At 40.4% G+C, this 20,470-nt stretch overlaps 1 protein-coding gene across 1 annotated transcript in view; it reads left to right on the plus strand.

Annotated features, from left to right (window-relative positions):
• The window catches only part of TENM1 (teneurin transmembrane protein 1), a 1,327,579-nt gene extending 1,323,669 nt beyond the window's left edge, over positions 1-3,910 (plus strand). The window contains exon 32 of the mRNA XM_086918499.1: positions 1,837-3,910. Within this exon, the coding sequence (XP_086774625.1) occupies positions 1,837-2,592 (756 nt within the window). The 3' untranslated portion in view covers positions 2,593-3,910. The remainder of the gene's footprint in view (positions 1-1,836) is intronic.
• Positions 3,911-20,470: the final 16,560 nt, after the last annotated feature.

Below are 20,470 nucleotides of genomic sequence, written 5' to 3' on the forward strand. Positions count from 1 at the left end.
GAAACAGAAGATATTTAGGAGGGTGAGTTTAGGAAATTGTTGAGAAGCAACACCTTAAAGTTTTTCCAGAAGGTAAGATAGGATTGGTTGTCATGAAGTTCCTTAGAGCATTTCAAATTTGGTTGTGTTGGAATTTGAGAGGGATGAGGAGAAGAGTGTTGGAGCTTCGTAGATGTCTTTTTTGGCCAGCTTTTGAGAATTTATTGGAGAGGTAGAATGGTTTTCCAGAGTAGAGTGCTTTGTGTGGTATGCTATCTGTATTAAATATACTTCAAGCTTCAGTTGGTAGGCAGTTGAGTTTAATGCGGGTGGAAGTGATGTGGTCTAATCGACCCTCTCCCGAGAGCAATCTAGCTGCTGCTATGAGTGTGGATTTCAGTGGCAGGTGGATTTTAGGAAATGCCAGTGATTGTTGCATTGCTGTGGTCCAACTTGGAGATGACAAGTGATTGGATTATGGTCTTCAGGTCTTCGGCTGGGATAAATAGTTAGATTTTCTGGATGTGTTATAAGGTGTAGAAGGCCCTTTTTGCTGTGGCATTGATATGTTCTTTTATGTTCAGGCTTTTGTCGAAGATATTCCTCAGTGATTTTATAGAGTTGGATTTATATAGTTTACAATTTAATGCAGTTAAACTGGCGAGCCAGTTGTGGATGGGGTAGGAATTTTGTTTTGTAGGCTGGATGAAAAGGAGTTCAGTTTTTGGGGGGAGTTGTTTTTAGGTGGTTTTTGTTGATCCTGGTGTGTATTGAGGAGAGAGTGTTATTGAGATGTGGGATGTCTTTAAGTGAAGCAATTTTGATAAATATTTGGGGGTCATCTGCATAAAGATGGTAGGTAGTCCTGGCTTCTTTCAGGATCATTGAAATGGGTTCCAGGTAGAGGTTGAAGAGGACAGGCGATAGAATTGAGCCTTGGGGAACTTGTTGAATGACTAATGTTGCTGTGAACTTGTTTAGTTTGATAGGATTAGCTATTTCATTTAGGTATGATGAGAACCATTGTAGTACAGTGCCATTGATGCCAGGTCATTGTGAGATGACATTGAGAAGAATGTTGTGGTTGATGATATCAAAGGCCGCTGAGAGATCCTGGCCAATTAGGAGACAGGCATTCCCCTCATCGAGGGATGTGTAGGTCATCCGTGATGTTCAGGATTGCAGTCTCTGTACTGCAACCTTTCCTAAATCCAGATTGGAATGTGTTATGCAAGTAGAATTTCTCAATGTGATCGTTTAATTGCGAGAGGACACATTTATCAATGGTTTTAATAAGTAGAGGGAAGTTGGTAATCAATCTGTAATTATTGAGGTCATTGTGGTTGGCATCAAGCATCTTGATGAGGGCATGATTTGGCCAAGTTTAAAAGTGGGCGAATCAAGGGTTCAGTCTAGTCTGTGGTAGTGACCTTTGTACAGCAGTTTCATTACTTTCTTGTTTGAGTACATCTTAGCAAATGTGCTTAGAGGAATTGAAGAGTTAATTGATAGTGTGACTAATTTTGTCATTTTAATTATTATCAAATCAATTGTTAAAATATACCATCCTCAAAGACGTAACATGTGATTGCCATCTCTTAATTATTTCTTCAGATTAAATGTGGATATGCTTTGAATGAGATTTATGTATATCGATCTGATGTATGGAACACAATTGTTGCAATGTAAAGGATTAAATGCAATTTGTAAAACATACAGAGCTTTTTAATGTTTGCATAGTTTGATCAAACCTCCCAGCAGATGTTTAATACAGTGAATAGAATTGAACTGAATAATGCTATCACATTCATTCAAAATATCTGACATATATTTAATAAATCCACTTATTTTTTTCAGACAATTCTTGGAATTCAGTGTGAGCTGCAGAAACAACTGAGGAACTTCATTTCTCTGGATCAACTCCCTATGGCTCCCAAACCCAATGCTGAGAGATGCAGTGGAGGAAAACTACCCCGGTTTGGTGCAATCCCTTCTGTTTTTGGGAAAGGCATTAAATTTGCCATCAAAGAAAGCATAGTCACTGCTGATGTTATAGGTGTAGCAAACGAAGACAGTAGGCGCATTGCAGCCATCCTTAACAATGCCTATTACTTGGAAAGTCTCCATTTTACTATAGAGGGCAGAGATACGCATTACTTCATCAAGCTTGGATCTCTAGAAGAGGACTTGGCTCTTATTGGTAACACCGGAGGCGGCCGCGTCCTGGAGAATGGCGTCAATGTCACAGTGTCCCAGATGACTTCTGTGGTGAATGGAAGGACTAGAAGGTTTGCTGATATACAACTCCAGCACGCCACATTGTGCTTCAATGTGCGCTATGGGACAACCATTGAAGAAGAAAAGAACCATGTTCTGGAAATGGCTAGGCAGCGGGCGGTGGCACTGGCTTGGACTAAGGAGCAGAGACGGCTGCAGGAAGGGGAGGAGGGCATCCGGGCATGGACAGAAGCTGAAAAACAGCAGCTTCTTAGCACCGGCAGAGTACAAGGCTACGATGGATATTTTGTCCTTTCTGTTGAGCAGTATCTAGAACTCTCAGACAGTGCCAACAACATTCACTTCATGAGACAGAGTGAAATAGGCAGGAGGTAACAAACAAGCAAAGTCTCTGCCTTTTGCGTCACCAAAGACTGCCTGTTTTTAAATATTCAATGATTTATGGTATTGATTTTCTAGATGAAGACTCTGTATATGTAAATAAGAAGGAAAAACAGAAAAAAAAACATATCCAACTGCCTTTAAATGTGACAAAAGATGGTATTTTAATATTATTTATTTAAATCATTTAGAAAAAATGATGGTGGAGCTTTTTATTTCCCGTGTGCCGGTGTTCAACATTTTCCAAGCATAGCTCAAAGAGTTCAGTATCCCTCACCTGCAGAGTCCCCAGTCATTTTATTAATTGCGTGCTGTAGGGCGCCAGTGAGGTACTGTATCTTCTTAGCTCAGACAAATTTGCTATAGCATTCTATACGTTGAAACACATATATTGCTCCAGATTTGATGTTATATTTTTTGTTTAGCCTTTGCGGTAAGCTAGAATGGAACAATTAATAATAAAGTAAAATAACACCAGAGTTATTTATCAACTTAAACTGTCTGTGACTGTTTATAACCAGTGGCTATGTGTTTCTTATGTTTACCGATTTCCATATTGGAAGGAAGCAGTGTCTTGTTCTCAAAGTTGCACCCAATGAGGACTGTGAACTGTGTCAAAGAGCAGCAGAGATCTGAGCATCTGAATCGACCACTCGACAACTGATGATGTAAAATAAAGTAATCATTGAAACATCCAGTAGGCAAACCATTGGACTAAACCTAAAGGAAAAGACTCTTCTGGTTTACCGATGACAGTAAGCACTGTCTTGTGGTGATGCAAGGTTGTCTCTATCTAGGAGTCCATCAACTTCAATTTCAGCTAACCTGTCCAACTCAGGCTGGTAGAGGTCACCTTGCTTAAAAAAAAAGGTCTTGAAACTTAGTAATTGATGCCTTAGAAATGGAAAATACGTGTTTGTTGACTCGTTCTTACATAAGAAGCAGAGTCGAATTAACTAGTCCAGAAAAAGGTCTTAGCTTTGGAAAAGCATATTGTTTTTTAGCCCTTGATACAAAACACTGTACGTTCTTGGACATTAAAAGAGCAACCGCGTGAGGTATGGCATTACTGCTAATGGTTTACTCCATGAAGATGTCAGACTTTATCGCTTGTATGCTGGGATAATTTGCTAAGAGACTACATTAATCACGGCTGAGAATCTATAAATGCTATGTGAAGAACCTGGGGGTGGCGGGGATCACACCACGCGTCTGCACCTTCCTTGAGGATTCTCAAAACCCAATTATGTCATAAACAGTGACTAACATGCTTAGAGTTTTTATCCAGGAGTCAATAAATGGGGAAACGGTTTAATATATGATCATTGGTGAAATTTGTTTGCCTCCCCTTCCCCTCCCACAGTGGATGATTCAAACAGGAGCATTTGGTTTCTTTCAACCATTCCCCTCATATATTTTCTAAGAGACTTGCAGCTTTTCTTGTTACAATTGAAATGCAAGATTCATTTTGAGTCCTGCCAATGGCTGGAGATTTTCCTGCTGATATTACATTTGCCAAGTTCTTCAAAACGGTAGACCTTCTTTGATAAGCAGTGTGTTGATAAGCAGTAGGTTGTTTCAGCTAACAGTGAACAATGGATAGGGGTGGTGTGCTTTTTCCTGTGTTCATTTATGCCATTAATAGTTTTGTTAAATAGTAATTTGACTCCTTGCTAATCCAAAAATGATACTCTGTGCAAAAGCTTGTGAAAAAAATAGGCAGTTCTGACTAGTTTTGCTTTCACCTCATACCTCTTTCTTCCACCACCTTAGATTTCCTCGGCCTTATTTATGAAGGCCTTGCGCCGCCGGTGCGTCACTTTTAAAATGGGAAAAAGTGACGTACCAGTGGCGCAAGGCCTTCATAAATGAGGCCCCCTGTCTCTAGCTCCTCTTGCAGGTTCTTCTTCACCCCTGCATTCTCTCCATGTCACTGTTTTCCTCGATGTATATAAGAAATGTGATAAGGAAATTATCATCGGAGATAAATTTCATGGCCTAATTGTCGTTTACAAACATATATTTTTGTTAGGTGCAGATTTTCTACTATTAACTCCATCTGAGCAGTTTTTCTGTAAATGTAAGGCCATATTTATGACCCAGTTTGCATCGCCCTTGCACAAGGCAAACCTAAAGTCATATTTTGAAGCCACTTTGAATGGCTTAACAATTATGGAGTAATGCAACGCTGCACAAATCGCTCGGACGCATTACTTTGCGCAAAGGAGGTGTTCCATTGCATTGTGTGGGAGTTCCCAGGGAACTCCCATGTTTTTTGGTGCATTACCTGATTTAAAAACAATAACAACAAACAGGTGGATTGAGGGTCCTAGGGAATATTTAACGACCACACAGTTACTACCCCCTAAACATAATATGCACTACAAAAAGAATAACTGTGGGTCTACAATGAATCTATGTGTGTCAAGATGACTTGATGTATACTCTAAGTGTGTTAGTAGAGCACACAACAGGATATCACACTGTGTGGGAAGATATTCATCAGTTATTCTTCCTTTGCCGCCCTTTCATCATTTGAACCACTTCCCAAAGTGGAGAATCTTTGTTGGTGCCACCTCACTTAGTGTTGGATGGGAATGGCTAGTTCTATAGGGTAAGGGGCAAAAGGAACTGGTGTTAGTAACTGAAAGCAGTGCATGAAAAAGTTGTGGAAAAGAAAAAATGCTCTATTAAAATTGGAGAGTGAACGCAAAAATATTTTATTCTGGTGCCGTCCAATTCCAAAGTTAAAAACAATTCAGTGCAAAAAAGCCAGTATGTCCACCTAATAGCTACTGGCCAGATGTAATGGTCGACATGTTTCTGCGGTTATTTAAAGATCCACAAGGTATCTACTGCTTCTTCAGGACCTATGTATTTGCTACTGCTTGAAAAAGAAATATAACAAAATTGATACAATTAACAGATTGCTAATAGTTACTAGATCACTATCACATCAGCGCGTAGACAACTACTGTGGCAACGCAAACGCGCATCGCTGCAATTTCAACAAGATCCAACATTTCTGGACTACGTTGTTTGTTTAGGGACTCACAATCGAGTCCCTATTTGAGAAACACAGCGAAGAACGAGACATCACCACCTCATTGGGTGACGAGGTCAACATTAAGCATTATACAACATAATCTGGGTATATAAACAGACAACAATAGTCAACATAGAAGTGTACGGTCTACGCTTTACAACGTTTTACAACATTTAGGTATCACACAACAGAATTATAATAAGAGAAATGGCATTCATTTTTACAAGCAATGTAAAAAACTGGCACATAAGTGAAGCTCCGGTCTCCTGTATATATATCTAGCAAGGGAAAGGAGAGTATTTCACCGTAGACAGCTACACGGAGGTTACACATGATGGCGAAATATCAAGAAGGATAGTCCGTACTCCTCTTGGAAGGAAACGATATTTGTCACTTTGTTTATTTATTGGAGCGCTTTCCTGTCTAGCTCTCACGAAGGTTTTTATTTATGACTTTATATACTTATTTCTCTATACCCTAGAGCGGTGCACTATCTTCCTGAGCTGTTGCCAGGTGAGGAGAAGCACGTTCCTCTTGAATCGGAGGTGAGATAGAGGATATGTTTGAATTGGGTTTAATAGAACCCATACAACGTGTAATTGTTTTGCATAAAGCTTATGATATAAGATGACTTATACTAACTATAGTTCTGTTATTCTATCTTTGTATGTGTCTTTTATCTATGTTGTCTGTGTCTTGATGACTTGCATACTGGGACATCCCCTGCACATATAGGAGGTCTACCAGGATTGAGCAGGTGATATCTGTATCAGTTTTGTTATATTTCAAGCAGTAGCAAATACATAGGTCCTGAAGAAGCGGTAGATACCTTGTGGATCTTTAAATAACCGCAGAAACATGTCGACCATTACATCTGGCCAGTAGCTATTAGGTGAACATACTGGCTTTTTTCTACTGAATTGTTTTTAATTTTGGAAGTGGACGGCACCAGAATAAAATATTTTTGCGTTCACTCTCCAATTTTAATAGAGCACTTTTTCTTTTCCACAACTTTTTCATGCACTGCTTTCAGTTACTAACACCAGTTCCTTTTGCCCCTTACACTATAGAACTAGCCATTCCCATCCAACACTAAGTGAGGTTGCAACAACAAAGATTCTCCACTTTGGGAAGTGGTTCAAATTATGAAACGGTGGCAAAGGAAGAGTAACTGATGGATATCTTCCCACACAGTGTGATATCCTGTTGTGTGCTCTACTAACACACTTCGAGTACACATCAAGTCATCTTGACACACATAGATTCATTGTAGACCCACAGTTTTTCTTTTTGTAGTGCATTACCTGATTTACCAAACCTGAGAATGCACCAAAATGATACGCCTCTCCAGATGAGGCATAAAGAGGAGAAATATCTTTATTTCTCCTTGTTTTTTTCCCTCTTTCTTTGTGTGCTACATTGTGCTGTACACATCGAAAGAAGAAAATGCCTCTAAGGTTTGTTTTTTCACAGGAAGTGGCACCTTCCTGCACAAAACCAATCCTGCCTACATGGCGCTAGGCTACCAAAACAGCACCAGTGCAAGGGGAAATAACAGGGATGCGCTATATTGGATAAATACGGTGCATTCCTGTCTTTTCCCTGGGACACAGGGCAGCACAGCAAGGTGACTTGCTGTGCTGGCCTGCACACAAGGGTCATAAATATGGCCTCCAAATGTAGGACTTGACATTTCTGTGAAACACTATTAAGGCTGCAACGATCTGGTACCAGAGTGGTGTGCAACAGGCCTTTGCAGTCTTTTCTGAGATAGCGGACCCTACCATTCAAGGGGGCCCCATTCAACCCATAGCCTCTGAATATCTGTTATTACAGAGTCTCAGGGGCCCCTCACCACCCTTGCAGTAGGGGAGAATTATTAAGCATTACACCACTGGGTGCCATACCAATTTCTTCCTCCTTATCATTCCATTTTCTGCCTTTCTATATTGTGCCTTGGGTGATGAAAAATGTGTCCTTTTACGAGCTTGGCGGTACAAGAGCGGACTGCCGTGTCCGAGGCACACTTCTGCACCGCCAAACCCGTGGAGCCCCCTTTGTTTCCTCTCCACCAAGGTTTTCATTGTGGAGGAACTGCCGTGAAAACCCTGGTGGAGAGGAAACTCGTAATATGCTTGGCAGGGCACATCGGTCCTGCCAAGCATACTGCAGCCTCAAGACCTCTGCACCACCTCCAGGGGATGGCAGTTCTCTGGCGGCTGCAGTGGTGCCCTACTCATTATGGTGCGATTGGACGGCAGGTGCTGCGGTGGCTGAACCACCACCTCTGCGCCCCCATGAGTCTGGCGATCCTCGGACTGCCAGACACGTAAGTAGGTCCTTATTAGTAATTTGGGCCGCTAAACTAACAACCCATAGTGCATTATTAGCTCAATGGCAACCATAGTATTCCACTACCTCTGAAAACTGAAAATATCATTCCTTACATTGTCAAAACTCACCATAAAATGATGATATCTCAGTATCAATGAGGCAACCTCCAGCTAGTCCTAAATGTTGCTGCTGCTTGGTCATAGACATCAAGAAAACAGAAACTAACTGTGCTGGGCTTTAATCTATATATTGGCTACCAGTGGCTAAGTATTTTACTTTCAAAGCCTGCGTCTAGTATAAGTGCATTGATAATACAGCACAAAAATACACTCAAGGAACAAATTACTACATTTGATAAAACTGTCCTCAATTCTCAGGTTCTCAATTGTGGGCCCAAAGCTGTGCAATGCCTTACTTCAGTGATAAAAAGCAAACCTAGATTAAGTAGCTTTAGGAATGCAGTGTAAACTTAACTCTCCTCTTCACAACATAACTGTGCTACTATTGCTGGAGAGGGTATCCCTCACTATTTGTTCTATCTTATACTTCATAAATTAAGTATTCCTGTGGCACATGGAGATAGTCTGATTGGGTTGAATGACGTTACAAAGCTTACTTTTACAACGCATGCCTTTACAATGCATTTTTCACATCACAACATCCTTTACAGCGTATTCCATTACATCGCATGACACGACATTGCATTTTAAGAAACTACCTTTACAACGCATTCCATTACATCGCATACTACCTTTACAAAGCATACCATTACATTACATTGCATTAATGGTAAGTATTGGATAGTATAGGGGTAAAAATTACTATTCTAACTCCAGGGGGTGCAACAGTAGGGTAAGTGTTGGATAGTATAGGGGTAAAAATTACTATTCTAACTCCGGGGGGTGCAACAGTAGGGTAAGTGTTGGATAGGGTAAGGGTCCTATGCATTGTCATGGTTTGCGTTGTAATGTTATGCATTGTAATGACTGCGTTGTAATAACATGCTTTGTAATGGTTGCGTTGTAATGGCATGCAATGTAAAGGATGTTGCGATGTAATGACTGTGTTGTAATGGTAGTCCGATGTAAAAGTTGCGTTGTAAAGGTTGTTTCCCAGTCTGATTGTAGTGTGTGCCCATTAACTAAATAAACAGTGGTACAAGACCTATCTACTTCATCAACTAAATTAATCAGTCAGCATTCATTAGTAAGACATATTTTTGAGTATGTACAAATCAATCTGCTCTATCCAATATATGCACATATTCATAAAGAAACATAAGGAGACAACAGCACCAATATGGGACCAAGAGAAATTGTCTGTGGTTTGGTTGACCTAGAGATAATGAATAATGGATAATGGATAATGGATAATGGATAAATATCTCTAGGTCAACCAAGCCACACATTTCATTTCATGTGTGGCTTGGTTGGCCTAGAGATAATGGATTAAAATTGCTCTTGGTCCCATATTGGTGCTGTTGCCTTCTTATGTTTCTTTATGAATATGTGCATATATTGGATAGAGCAGATTGATTTGTACATGCTCCAAAATATGTCTAACACATGAATGCCGACTGATTAATTTAGTTGATGAAGTAGATAGGTCTTGGACCACTGTTTATTTAGTTACTTATGATACCCGGGTCCAGTTCCTTTGGGTTACCCCATTATATTAATCATTAACTAAATAAACAGATAATAATAAAGTAGATAAATGACTTAAAGGCCTCATTTAAAGTTTGGCGGAATGGGAGTAACAGTGTAAATCGGAGGTGCTCCCACTCCCTCAAACTCACAGTCCCCCCACCCCATTTAGAGTTGGAGGAAGTACCAGGTTTGCACTGTCAGAGCGTTCAGCATCTCTGCTGGTGTAAACTTCTGAGTTGGCAGTCTGGTGTGTGCAGTTTACTACCACATCGACATAGCATTTTAAACCCCCTGCGAAGCTGTAAATTCCCCTTTTATTACACATAGGCCACTGCTAAGGTAGACGCTAGGTAGCCCTATGGGCAGGTGACTGTGTAAATAAAAGGGGGTGACAAACAGCTAAATTCATTTTTAACTACTGTGATGCCACTCGTCTCATAGGCTAGCATTGGGAATTCACTAAAACGGATCACTGACATAATATAGAATTCCAAAATATCGACCTACCAAAATATCGAGGTAAAAATATAGAATGCCAAAATATCGACCTCATATCTCCAAACAGGTAAGTACAAAAATATAGAATCAAAAATATCGATGTAAAAAAAATAGTTAGTCAAAATGCTTTAAATTAATTAAAAATTAATGAAATAATAAATATAATTAACTTAAACATACTTAAAATACTTAAATAACCTTAAAATTAATAAATAATTAATGTAAGTAAAAAAGAAACATACAAAATTGATTTGTTAATACATATATATATATATATTTTTACCGTAGGATAGCGGAAAGGGTAAAATTTACTATTACCACTCCAGTGAGTGCAACAGTAGGGAAAGCGTTGGATAGCCTAGGGGTAAAAATTACTATTCCCACTCCAGAGAGTGCAACAGTAGGGAAAGAGTTGGATAGCGTAGGGGTAAAAAATACTATTCCAACTCCAGAGAGTGCAACAGTAGGGAAAGCGCTGGATAGCGTAGGGGTAAACATTACTATCCCCAATCCAGAGAGTGCAACAGTAGGGAAAGCGTTGGATAGCGTAGAGGTAAAAATTACTATTCCCACTCCAGAGAGTGCAACAGTAGGGAAAGCGTTGGATAGCGTAGGGGTAAAAATTACTATTCCAACTCCACATAGTGCAACAGTAGGGAAAGCGTTGGATAGCGTAGGGGTAAAAATTACTATTCCATCTCCAGAGAGTGCAACAGTATGGAAAGCGCTGGATAGCGTAGGGGTAAAAATTACTATTCCAACTCCAGAGAGTGCAACAGTAGGGAAAGCGCTGGATAGTGTAGGGGTAAAAATTACTATTCCCACTCCACAGAGTGCAACAGTAGGGAAAGCGTTGGATAGCGTAGGGGTAAAAATTACTATTCCCACTCCAGAGATTGTAACAGTAGGGAAAGCGTTGGATAGCGTAGGGATAAAAATTACTATTCCCACTCCAGAGAGTGCAACAGTAGGGAAAGCGTTGGATAGCGTAGGGGTAAAAATTACTATTCCCACTCAAGAGAGTGCAACAGTAGTGAAAGCGTTGGATAGTGTAGAGGTAAAAATTGCTATTCCCACTCCAGAGAGTGCAACAGTAGGGAAAGCGTTGGATAGCATAGGGGTAAAAGTTACTACTCCAACTCCAAAGAGTGCAACAGTAGGGAAAGCGTTGGATAGAGTAGGGGTAAAAATTACTATTCCAACTCCAGAGAGTGCAACAGTATGGAAAGCGCTGGATAGCGTAGGGGTAAAAATTACTATTCCCACTCCACAGAGTGCAACAGTAGGGAAAGCGTTGGATAGCGTAGGGGTAAAAATTACTATTCCCAATCCAGAGAGTGCAACAGTAGGGAAAGCGTCGGATAGCGTAGGGATAAAAATTACTATTCCCACTCCAGTGAGTGCAACAGTAGAGAAAGCATTGGATAGCAGGAGGGTAAACATTACTATTCCCACTCCAGTGAGTGCAACAGTAGGGAAAGTAAATACTTCATAAAAAATAAAAATAAAATAAATAATAATACCAATTACAAATTAAATAAAATACTTAACACTTTTATATATTATATTAATCAATTAAACATGCAAATGAAAATTAATTAATAAAAATAATGACCTACTAATAAAAACTATTTACCAATTAACAATAAATTAATGAACAATTAGAAAATAACATTTTGATAATTTTATTTATTTAAAAATAGAATTACTTACAATTAAATTACTCACCACCCTATTCCTCTATAAACCCACAACCCGCTACTGAAAATAAATTACTAAAATTGACATATTTATCAATTAATCTATTGATTTAAATTAATTACCAATTACATTTTAATTAATCTCCAATTATTAATTAAATTATAATTAAATCAAAATAAATACCAATAAGTAAATTAACATATTTAATTAATTTTAATCAAATTACTTTCACCCTATTCCCCTATGAACCCACAACCCGCTACAGAATATAAATTACTAAAATTAACATATTTATCAATTAATCTATTAATTTAAATTAATTACCAATTATATTTTAATTACCAATGAATAATTAATTAATAATTATTTCAAAATAAATACCAATAAATAAATTAACATATTTAATTAATTATAATTAAATTACTTACCACCCTATTCCCCTATAAACCCACAACCTGCTAGAGAATTATATTACGCAAATATTAAATACCATAAAAATAATTAATTAATATAAATAATAAAATAAATATACACTTTTCAAACATATACTAACATAAAAAACACTTTAAAAATTGATATTAACTTACTTACCTCAAATTCGATATTTTTGTAGTCTATATTGGGGCATATTACCAACAACTAGCGATAATTTTTGTCTCTAACTTGTTTAGAGACAAAAATTATCGCCGCACATCGGCGATTTTTATCGCAGATAAACCTTGCTATTAACAAGGTTTATCGCAAATGCGATAAAAAACGGCCGAAATGCATGAATATCGCTGAAAAGTCAGCGATATTCATGCATTATCGAGCAAATGCTCTTAGCCATGTTATCCACCTCCCATTGGATAACATGGCTAAGAACTGCTCAGGGCAGGTGTTAGCTTTTGGAGATATTCCCGCTTAGCGCGAATATCTCCAAAAGTTGGTAATAGGAGATAGCGATGTTAGCGACTGTTTCCAGTCGCTAACATCTTGGCACGCCCACTTTGCATCTCATTAGTGATAAATATCACTGACATGCAAAGTGGCGCCCAAGATGGTCGCTATCTCCTACTAGCTGTCGCTAACTGGTGTTAGCGACAGCTTGGTAATAGGGAGATAATTTTATCTCCGCTTTCTTGGCTTTTAAAGCCAAGAAAGCGGAGATAAACCCCCTTGATAATATGCCCCTATATTCTTTCTATTCGATACTTTTGTAGTCTATATTCTGTCCATTCTATAGTTTTTGTAGTCTATATTCTGTCCATTCGATATTATGTTCATTCTATATTTTTTATTTCGATATTAATGCTATCCTATTCGATATTTGTGTAGTCTATATTCTCTCCAGTCCATATTGTGTCCATTCTATATTTTTTAATCGATATTAATGCAAATCGATAATAAAAACTCGATATTTTGACTGTATACCCACTAAAACACTTTAAAGCTGTAATCCCCTATTATAAAGGATTAGCTAAATCATGTTTCATATTTTTGAAATGGTACTGATAAATCCTCTTTAGTTGTAACATTGAATTTTCATTAATATTTTAGAAATGCCACTTTTAGAAAGTGGGTATTTCTCTGCTCTTAACTTTGCTCTGCGTGCCTGTAGCCTGTTTTCAATACACTTGTGGGCTGGGTGACATTTACATTTAGCGCATTCCCTATAGATAGCCACAAGCACAGGTATGTGAGGCTCATCTGCATTCTGAGTACTCATCTGCATTCATCTGCATTATGATTGGTCTTCCTGGGCAGGCAAGAATGGGAGGGGCTGGCATTTACACATCAAATAGGTAGTGTTCTGTCCACACACAAAGCACTGATTTACCCCCATAGATAGCCTGACGGACAGGACTGGGTTGAAAGAGATCTTTGTGCATTCCAGCGAGGTTCTTTGAAGTCACTCCCTACATCAAAGGCACTTTTTGGTATAGTAGTGGGGCTCTCACCCTGCCAAATCAGTACACTGCTGGACCTGGGAAGAACTGTCAAACTCGACACTTGCTCCAACCAAGGCATTTCTTCAGCAGGACTTGTCTCGGTCCCGTAGCCTGCCTGCCCTCCATCGCGGTCAGCCTGAACTTTGTATTTGTATGAGTCCTTCACGTCCTCAAGTAACCCTTTGATTGCTAGTCACTTCTGAGCACATTTTATTTTTAATTAATATCTCAACTTCTATTGATTGGATTTTTGTTGATAAGGTCTTGTTTTTCTCAGATAAATATTCTCTAATAGTGTTGGTGTGTGTGTGTTGCAAAAATACTTTTCTCATTGCCTCTTAATTTAAGACTGCCTTCTCTGTACTAAGTTACCAGGGGGTGAGAACAGCTTAATTTAGAATGTGCATCTAGCTTACCCTGACTAGGAGTGTGGTTCCTACTTGAACAGGGTACAAACCTCTGCTAATAAGAAACCCAATTTCTAACAATTACCTTGACCTTTACATGAGTTCAACGCCCAACCCAAAGACATTCCCATACCCACTGTGAAGAAATAGGAGGGATCTCCTCTGTGGGAAAACAAGTGTGGCCCTTATAGTAGTGTTCCCTTTGTACTTCTATATATGCCCTTCCCAAATGTTTTATGGACCAATCTGATCGCTGCCATGATCTTGTGAGATAATAAACTAATCACAGTGTTTTCCTTTTGTCTTTGCCAGGCACAAATATTCTTGTTGCCTAACCAAACACCATCAATCATGCCTACCTATATTATTTACGTCATTTGAAGCATTTCATACGGTGAGCCATGCAATACTGTTGGGAAGGCTGGAGAGTATAGGAGTGTCAGGGCAGGCCTTAAAATGGGTAAGGTCCTACCTATCAGGAAGACAACAGATGGTGACTCTGACACCTTTTACCTCCAGTAAATCTCTAGTGCAATATGGGGTACCGCAGGGCTCTGCGATCAACCCTGTTCTGTTTAACATCTACTTACAGCCGCTGTTCCCCATAATTAAATCTTTTGGGATTGACCTGGTTAAATATGCAGACGACACTCAGTTGGTGTTCTCCCTTGAGGGGAGACAAGCAGTATCGATGGATACATTCCAGGAGTGTATACGGCAGACAGCTGGATGGCTTAGGAGTAATTCTTTACAATTTAATGGAGGGAAGACAGAGGTGGTCTATTGCCCTACGGCTAGACTGTCCCAACAGTTACCCCTGGAGTTCAGGCTTACACCGGGGGAGAAACCTTCAGCTCCAGCTAAAACGGTGCGCAATCTAGGCGTCCTGGTGGACAGTAGCCTTCAAATGGAATCTCAGGCCAACAAAACTGTGGGGGTTTGCCTTTCCCAGATGCGTATGCTACGTCAGATCCTTCCACTACTCCCTAAAGATACGCCCGCCCTTGTAGTGAGGAATATAGTGCTTAGTGGGTTGGACTACTGCAACTCCCTGTACTTGGGAGCGCCGCAATACATCTTTCAGGGGTTGCAGAGAGTCCAGTCCATGGTGGCAAAGATGGTGCTAAACAGACAACGCAGATCCTCCACAATGCTGGCTTTGCGAAACCTTCATTGGTTGCCCATCAAGGAAAAGGTACACTTCAAATCACTTTGTATTGTATTCAAAGCTGCGCACAACCTAGGTCCCGTCCCTCTACAAGAGAAATTTACCGAGTATAACCCCAAAAGGCAGCTCCGATCCTCTAGCACAGGCCTGCTGGCGACCACCAGATTTAGGCGTTCTAGGATGGGGGGGAGGGCCTTCAGTGTGGCAGCCACCCAATTATGGAATGGGCTGCCGCAGAACATCAGACAAGCTAACTCCCTGATTGAGTTTAAAAACAGCTTGAAAACCTGGCTCTTCCCCAGGACTGACCTCTAAGCCTGCCCTTACTGCTGATCTGGTCTGTGTTTAGGTCGACCTTTTTAAGTCTGAGCGCCAGAATACCCGTAGGGTGGCAGATGCTCTATATAAGAGCTTAATTCAATTCAATTCAATTCAATGAGAAGAAGAGATTATATACTGTGAAATCTGAGAGAGCTCTTTGGCACTCCTGCTATATCAAAGAAGCCACCAAGTTCTCATTAATGCTAGTTAATTAATGTTAAAGATTAGGCAAAAATGATATAAAAATTCAAAACTTGCAAATCCACCGATTATTGTTTAGTCTACTTCAGGGAAGTAGTTATAAAAACTAACAAAATTACATTGCATTCAGACAGGAGGAAAGAGCAGATTTCACTCTAAATTACAGAAAACAGGTTGTGTTTGGCTGTCTGCACATCCATTGATTACATAACGCGGTCTTTGAAGGCATGGCTATCCAGTGCTATCTGTTAATCGATGTGGTCTGTGGATGGTGGCTAATTTCTGAATGTTGAAAAAGCTGGCTACTCAGATTTGTGGGCTTCTTACCACTAATATTTATTTATTTATAGTAACATTTATTGAGCGCAAGGCTACCCCCAACTGGTGTGTCCCGGCGCTGTGGACCGCAGCAGCAAGAACCTCAACACTAGTGGCCAGAGAATAGCTATGTCTTCAATTTGCCTCTGAACAGGGATTCGGATTTTAGCAAGCGGAGATTAAGTGGAAGGGAGTTCCACAGTTTGGATGTGACCACTGCGAAGGCTCTACCTCCTTTTCTAACCTGATGAAATCGAGGGGGGAGTAGAAGACGGAGGTGGTTTGAACTAAGATCGCGAGCAGAGTGGACTAACCTCAGTCTACGTCTGAGGTACCCTGGACCACTGCCATTCAGAGCCCTGAAGGCAAGGACCAGGGCCTTGAACCGGATGCGAGAGGATATCAGGAGCCAGTGCAAGTTCCTTAGGTGGGGGGAAATAGAGTGGTGGTAGGGGATTTTGCAGATCAACCTGGCTGCAGCATTCTGAACAGTCTGCAACCGTTGAAGGAGATATGCCGGGGAACCCGTATACAAACTATTGGAGTAGTCTAGGTGAGTGGTAATAGGGGCGTGCACTACGGTCTTCAGTGCATCAGCAGGGAGGTAAGGCAAAATCTTTTTTATCATACGTAATTTGCCAAAACAAGCGGAAGTTACTTTGTGAATCTGGTTTTTGTACGATAACTCGTTATCGATTTGAAAGCCAAGGTTTCGTGCCACTTTCACTGGGGAGGGAGGAGGGTTCAGCTCAGACCGCCACCATATGGATGGTGATAGAGGTGTTATAGGATTGAAAAACAACACCTCCGTCTTGTCAGTGTTTAGTTTTAAGGTGTTTTGGGTCATCCATGATACGATGTTGGATAAACAAGCTTTCAAATTCTGTAGTCCATTGTCAGAGTGGTCTCTAAAAGAAAAAATTTGCTGTGTATCATCAGCGTATGGGACCACTCTGACTCCAAAATCCTCTATGACCTCAGCCAGAGGTGCAAGGTAGCGTTAAAAAAAGGGGGACTGAGAGCAGATCCCTGGGGGACTCCACAGTCAAGTGGCTTTCTATCTTTAGAAAAGTAGGGGCGGCACCATACTTGTTGCGTTCCTTCCGATAGAAAGGATTTTATCCAGGCCAGAGGTATGTCGCGTATCCTTACATTATGGAGCCTGTCCAGCAGTATGGAGTGGGAGACGGTATTGAAAGCTGCGGACAGATCGAGGAGCACCAACATGGCTACCTCACCTCTGTCCACGCTTTCCCTAATAGTCTCTGTGACCTCTAGTAGTGCTGTCTCCGTGCTATAGCCGGACCTAAAGCCAGACTGTGAGTCGTGGAGGAGGTTGCACGTCTCCAGGTGGTCGGCTAGCTGTTCTTGTACAATTTTTTCCAACATTTTTGCAGGTTTAGGGAGAAGGGATATAGGCCGGTAGTTACTGTGGACTAAGGGATCCGCCTCTGTTTTTTTTAAAATGGGGATCAGTACAGCCTGTTTCCATGCTAGCGGAAAGTGACCCGAAAGAAGGGAGGCATTCCATATTGTGATAAGAGGTTGGATAATGACTGATGCCAGGGAGGTAAACACCTGGGCAGGAACCGGGTCAAAGGGTGATCCTGATTTACACTGCTGCATTTTTTCCAATGCTGTGTCCAGAGAAATAGTTTTAAACTAATCATAATAAGGTCTGTGTTAAGACTTACCAATTGACTGCTAAAAGATAACGAGAAAGGCTGCCACATGAGTAGTCTAGAACTTGGTTGTGCACCAGCATCTCTCAGCCATCCAAGAAAATACTCTTGGATGGGACCTACACTTTAAATATTTGCAGAGCATGGTCAGCAGAGGAATATACCCTCTGCAAGTAGGAGTCACCACAATATTTGAGCATTGGGAGGTGTTAGTTGTCCTTAGAGGGTTGAAGATTAATTCTATTGTCATATTCATCTCAAAGAGCACCCCGCTGTTATAGCAAACTCTTCACAACCTATATTTCATCTTTACCTTATCCTCTCTCTACAGATATCACATGTTCTTGTCTTGGAAACACTAGCTGTGTTTTAGGATTATCATTTTTCCATTGATTGTTCACTACAGAGGTTGATGGTCAGGCAACAAGAAGTAGGACATTCACACAAAAAAGATGGGGAAAGATACATTTAAGGATCGGTGTTCATATATGGGAGTAGAGCAATACAACAATACACAGGGCGACATTCAAAAGGTAGAGGGTAGATTTATGGGCGAATCTAGGGTTTGTCAGGCAGAGTACTCTAGAGCAACAGTGATTGATGCATTAACCCCTCTCTAATATCACTGTATGCTTACCTTAATTAAAGGCAGATCGACCAAAAGATTGCTCATGATGGAATCTACCCCAGCTTTGTTGCTGACATACTCCCCTGATGCTAAAAAGAGTACAGGCCACCAGAGGTTATCCATCCGACTTCCAATACAATTTAGAGTGCGCAACCAGATGCCTTTTTTGCTGTCCATCAACTTGATGTGAGTGCCAGTAAAAAATATAATGGCTCAGACACGATAGGAGAAAACTCCCATGGCGTGGGGCCAATACTTTTCATTTTTCAAAAACAAACTCCCTTTTTAGGAGTTTGTTTTTGAAAATTAACAAACTTTGTTAAAGGTAAACTGGTGGCTCTATGTAGGACTTTTAGAAAACTCTAAATTTAGCAGGGAACGGTCCCCAAGAATGGTGGGGGGGCTATGCCCGCCACCAAGAGTACAGTCCTTATCCAGGTTTGCTGTAAGTTCTTCTGTTACCTCAAGAAGTGCAGACTCTGTACTATGGCATAGATGGAAGCCCAACTGTGACGAGTGTAAGAGACAGTGATATATGAGGTGCTTCTAAAGTTTTTTGTTGATATTTTCTTTTTTCAAGAAATTTCACTGGGGCAGTAAGAGAGAAATGCGGCAATTATTCTCTAGTTTGGAGACCTCTAAAGAGTTGGGTTTTTTTCAACAGAAGTGTAATCGTGGCATGTTTCCAAGTTTGCGAGACAATGACCATCATCATGGAAAAATTGAGGAGACAGAGAAATTTAGGAAAGAGAGAAGGATCACCCATTTTTAGAATCAAGGGAGGTGGGAGATCAGAAGAGGACCTTGACTTAGGGGGTCTCAAGCTTATCAATAGGGGTGAAGGTGGATAGATTGGGTGTCATACTAGGAATGTTTGAGCAAGTGGCAGTGGAAGTAGCATCCAAGGAATGACCCATGGAAGAGATTATGTATAAGCTATTTTCATAAACAAAAAGGTATACACACGCATTGCATTTGTCCTCAGAAATAGAAGGACACAGTAACCTACATACTGGATCCATCAATGACTTCACAATTAAAATAATATCTTTATCAGGATGATTACAACTTTCATTTTTTCATAGTAACAAGATACCCTGGCTCTTTTGATCTCCTTGTGATATTCTCTATTGGTGTCTTTGTAGATCGCCTTATAAGCAGGGTCAGAAAAATTATGCCACATGTATTCTAGGAGCTTGCCTTGCATCTTTACTTTTCTGCTAAAAGTTGTTGACTAGACAACAGAACTGGTGGGTAGACTTTTCCTGAAGGTGTTATAGATATTACACTAAGAGTGCCCAGAGAAGTGTTAATCAAAAGACTAACCTTTTTCTCTAATGCTCCACAGAAATGTCCATGTGTGCTTGAAGCACTGTAGCACCACACACAAATTAGCATGGTTACGTTTGGACTAAGGATAGTTTGGGCCTGGGAAAGATTGGAATTTAGAACTGATGAGGATGTTAGAAGATAAAGCAAAATGATCAGTCCAAGCCAAAGCAATCAGGTAAGATACTTTTAGTGAGGATAATTTGGATAACATGAGATCAAGCAGGTTACCTGTCATTAGACTTGGCCCTTTTTGCAGGGTCTTCCCTGAACTTTTTGCCTTCCTCCTGGATTTTGTTTAGCCTGTTTTCGTTGGTTTTATGACTCTGGGGACTTTACCACTTCTGGCCAGTGCCTAAGTGCATATGCTCTCTCTATTATAAATTGATGTATGGATTGGTGACTTCATGATTGGCTGAATTGGTTTACTTGTCAGACCCTAGTACAGTGCACCGAATGTGCCCAGGGCTTGTAAACCAAATGCTGCTGGTGGGATTGCAGCACCGGGTGTGCCACCCACAGAAGCAAACTGTAAAAGTGTGTTTCAGGTCTGCCATTGCAGAGCCTGTGTGCAGTCTGGTACTGTTAACTGCTCAAGTGCACCCACTTGCCAGTCCCTAAACCTTTCCTTTTCTTCATGTCAGACACCCCTATGGTAG

Source organism: Lissotriton vulgaris, chromosome 4_1, assembly GCF_964263255.1.
Source record: "Lissotriton vulgaris chromosome 4_1, aLisVul1.2, whole genome shotgun sequence".
Taxonomy (NCBI): domain Eukaryota; kingdom Metazoa; phylum Chordata; class Amphibia; order Caudata; family Salamandridae; genus Lissotriton; species Lissotriton vulgaris.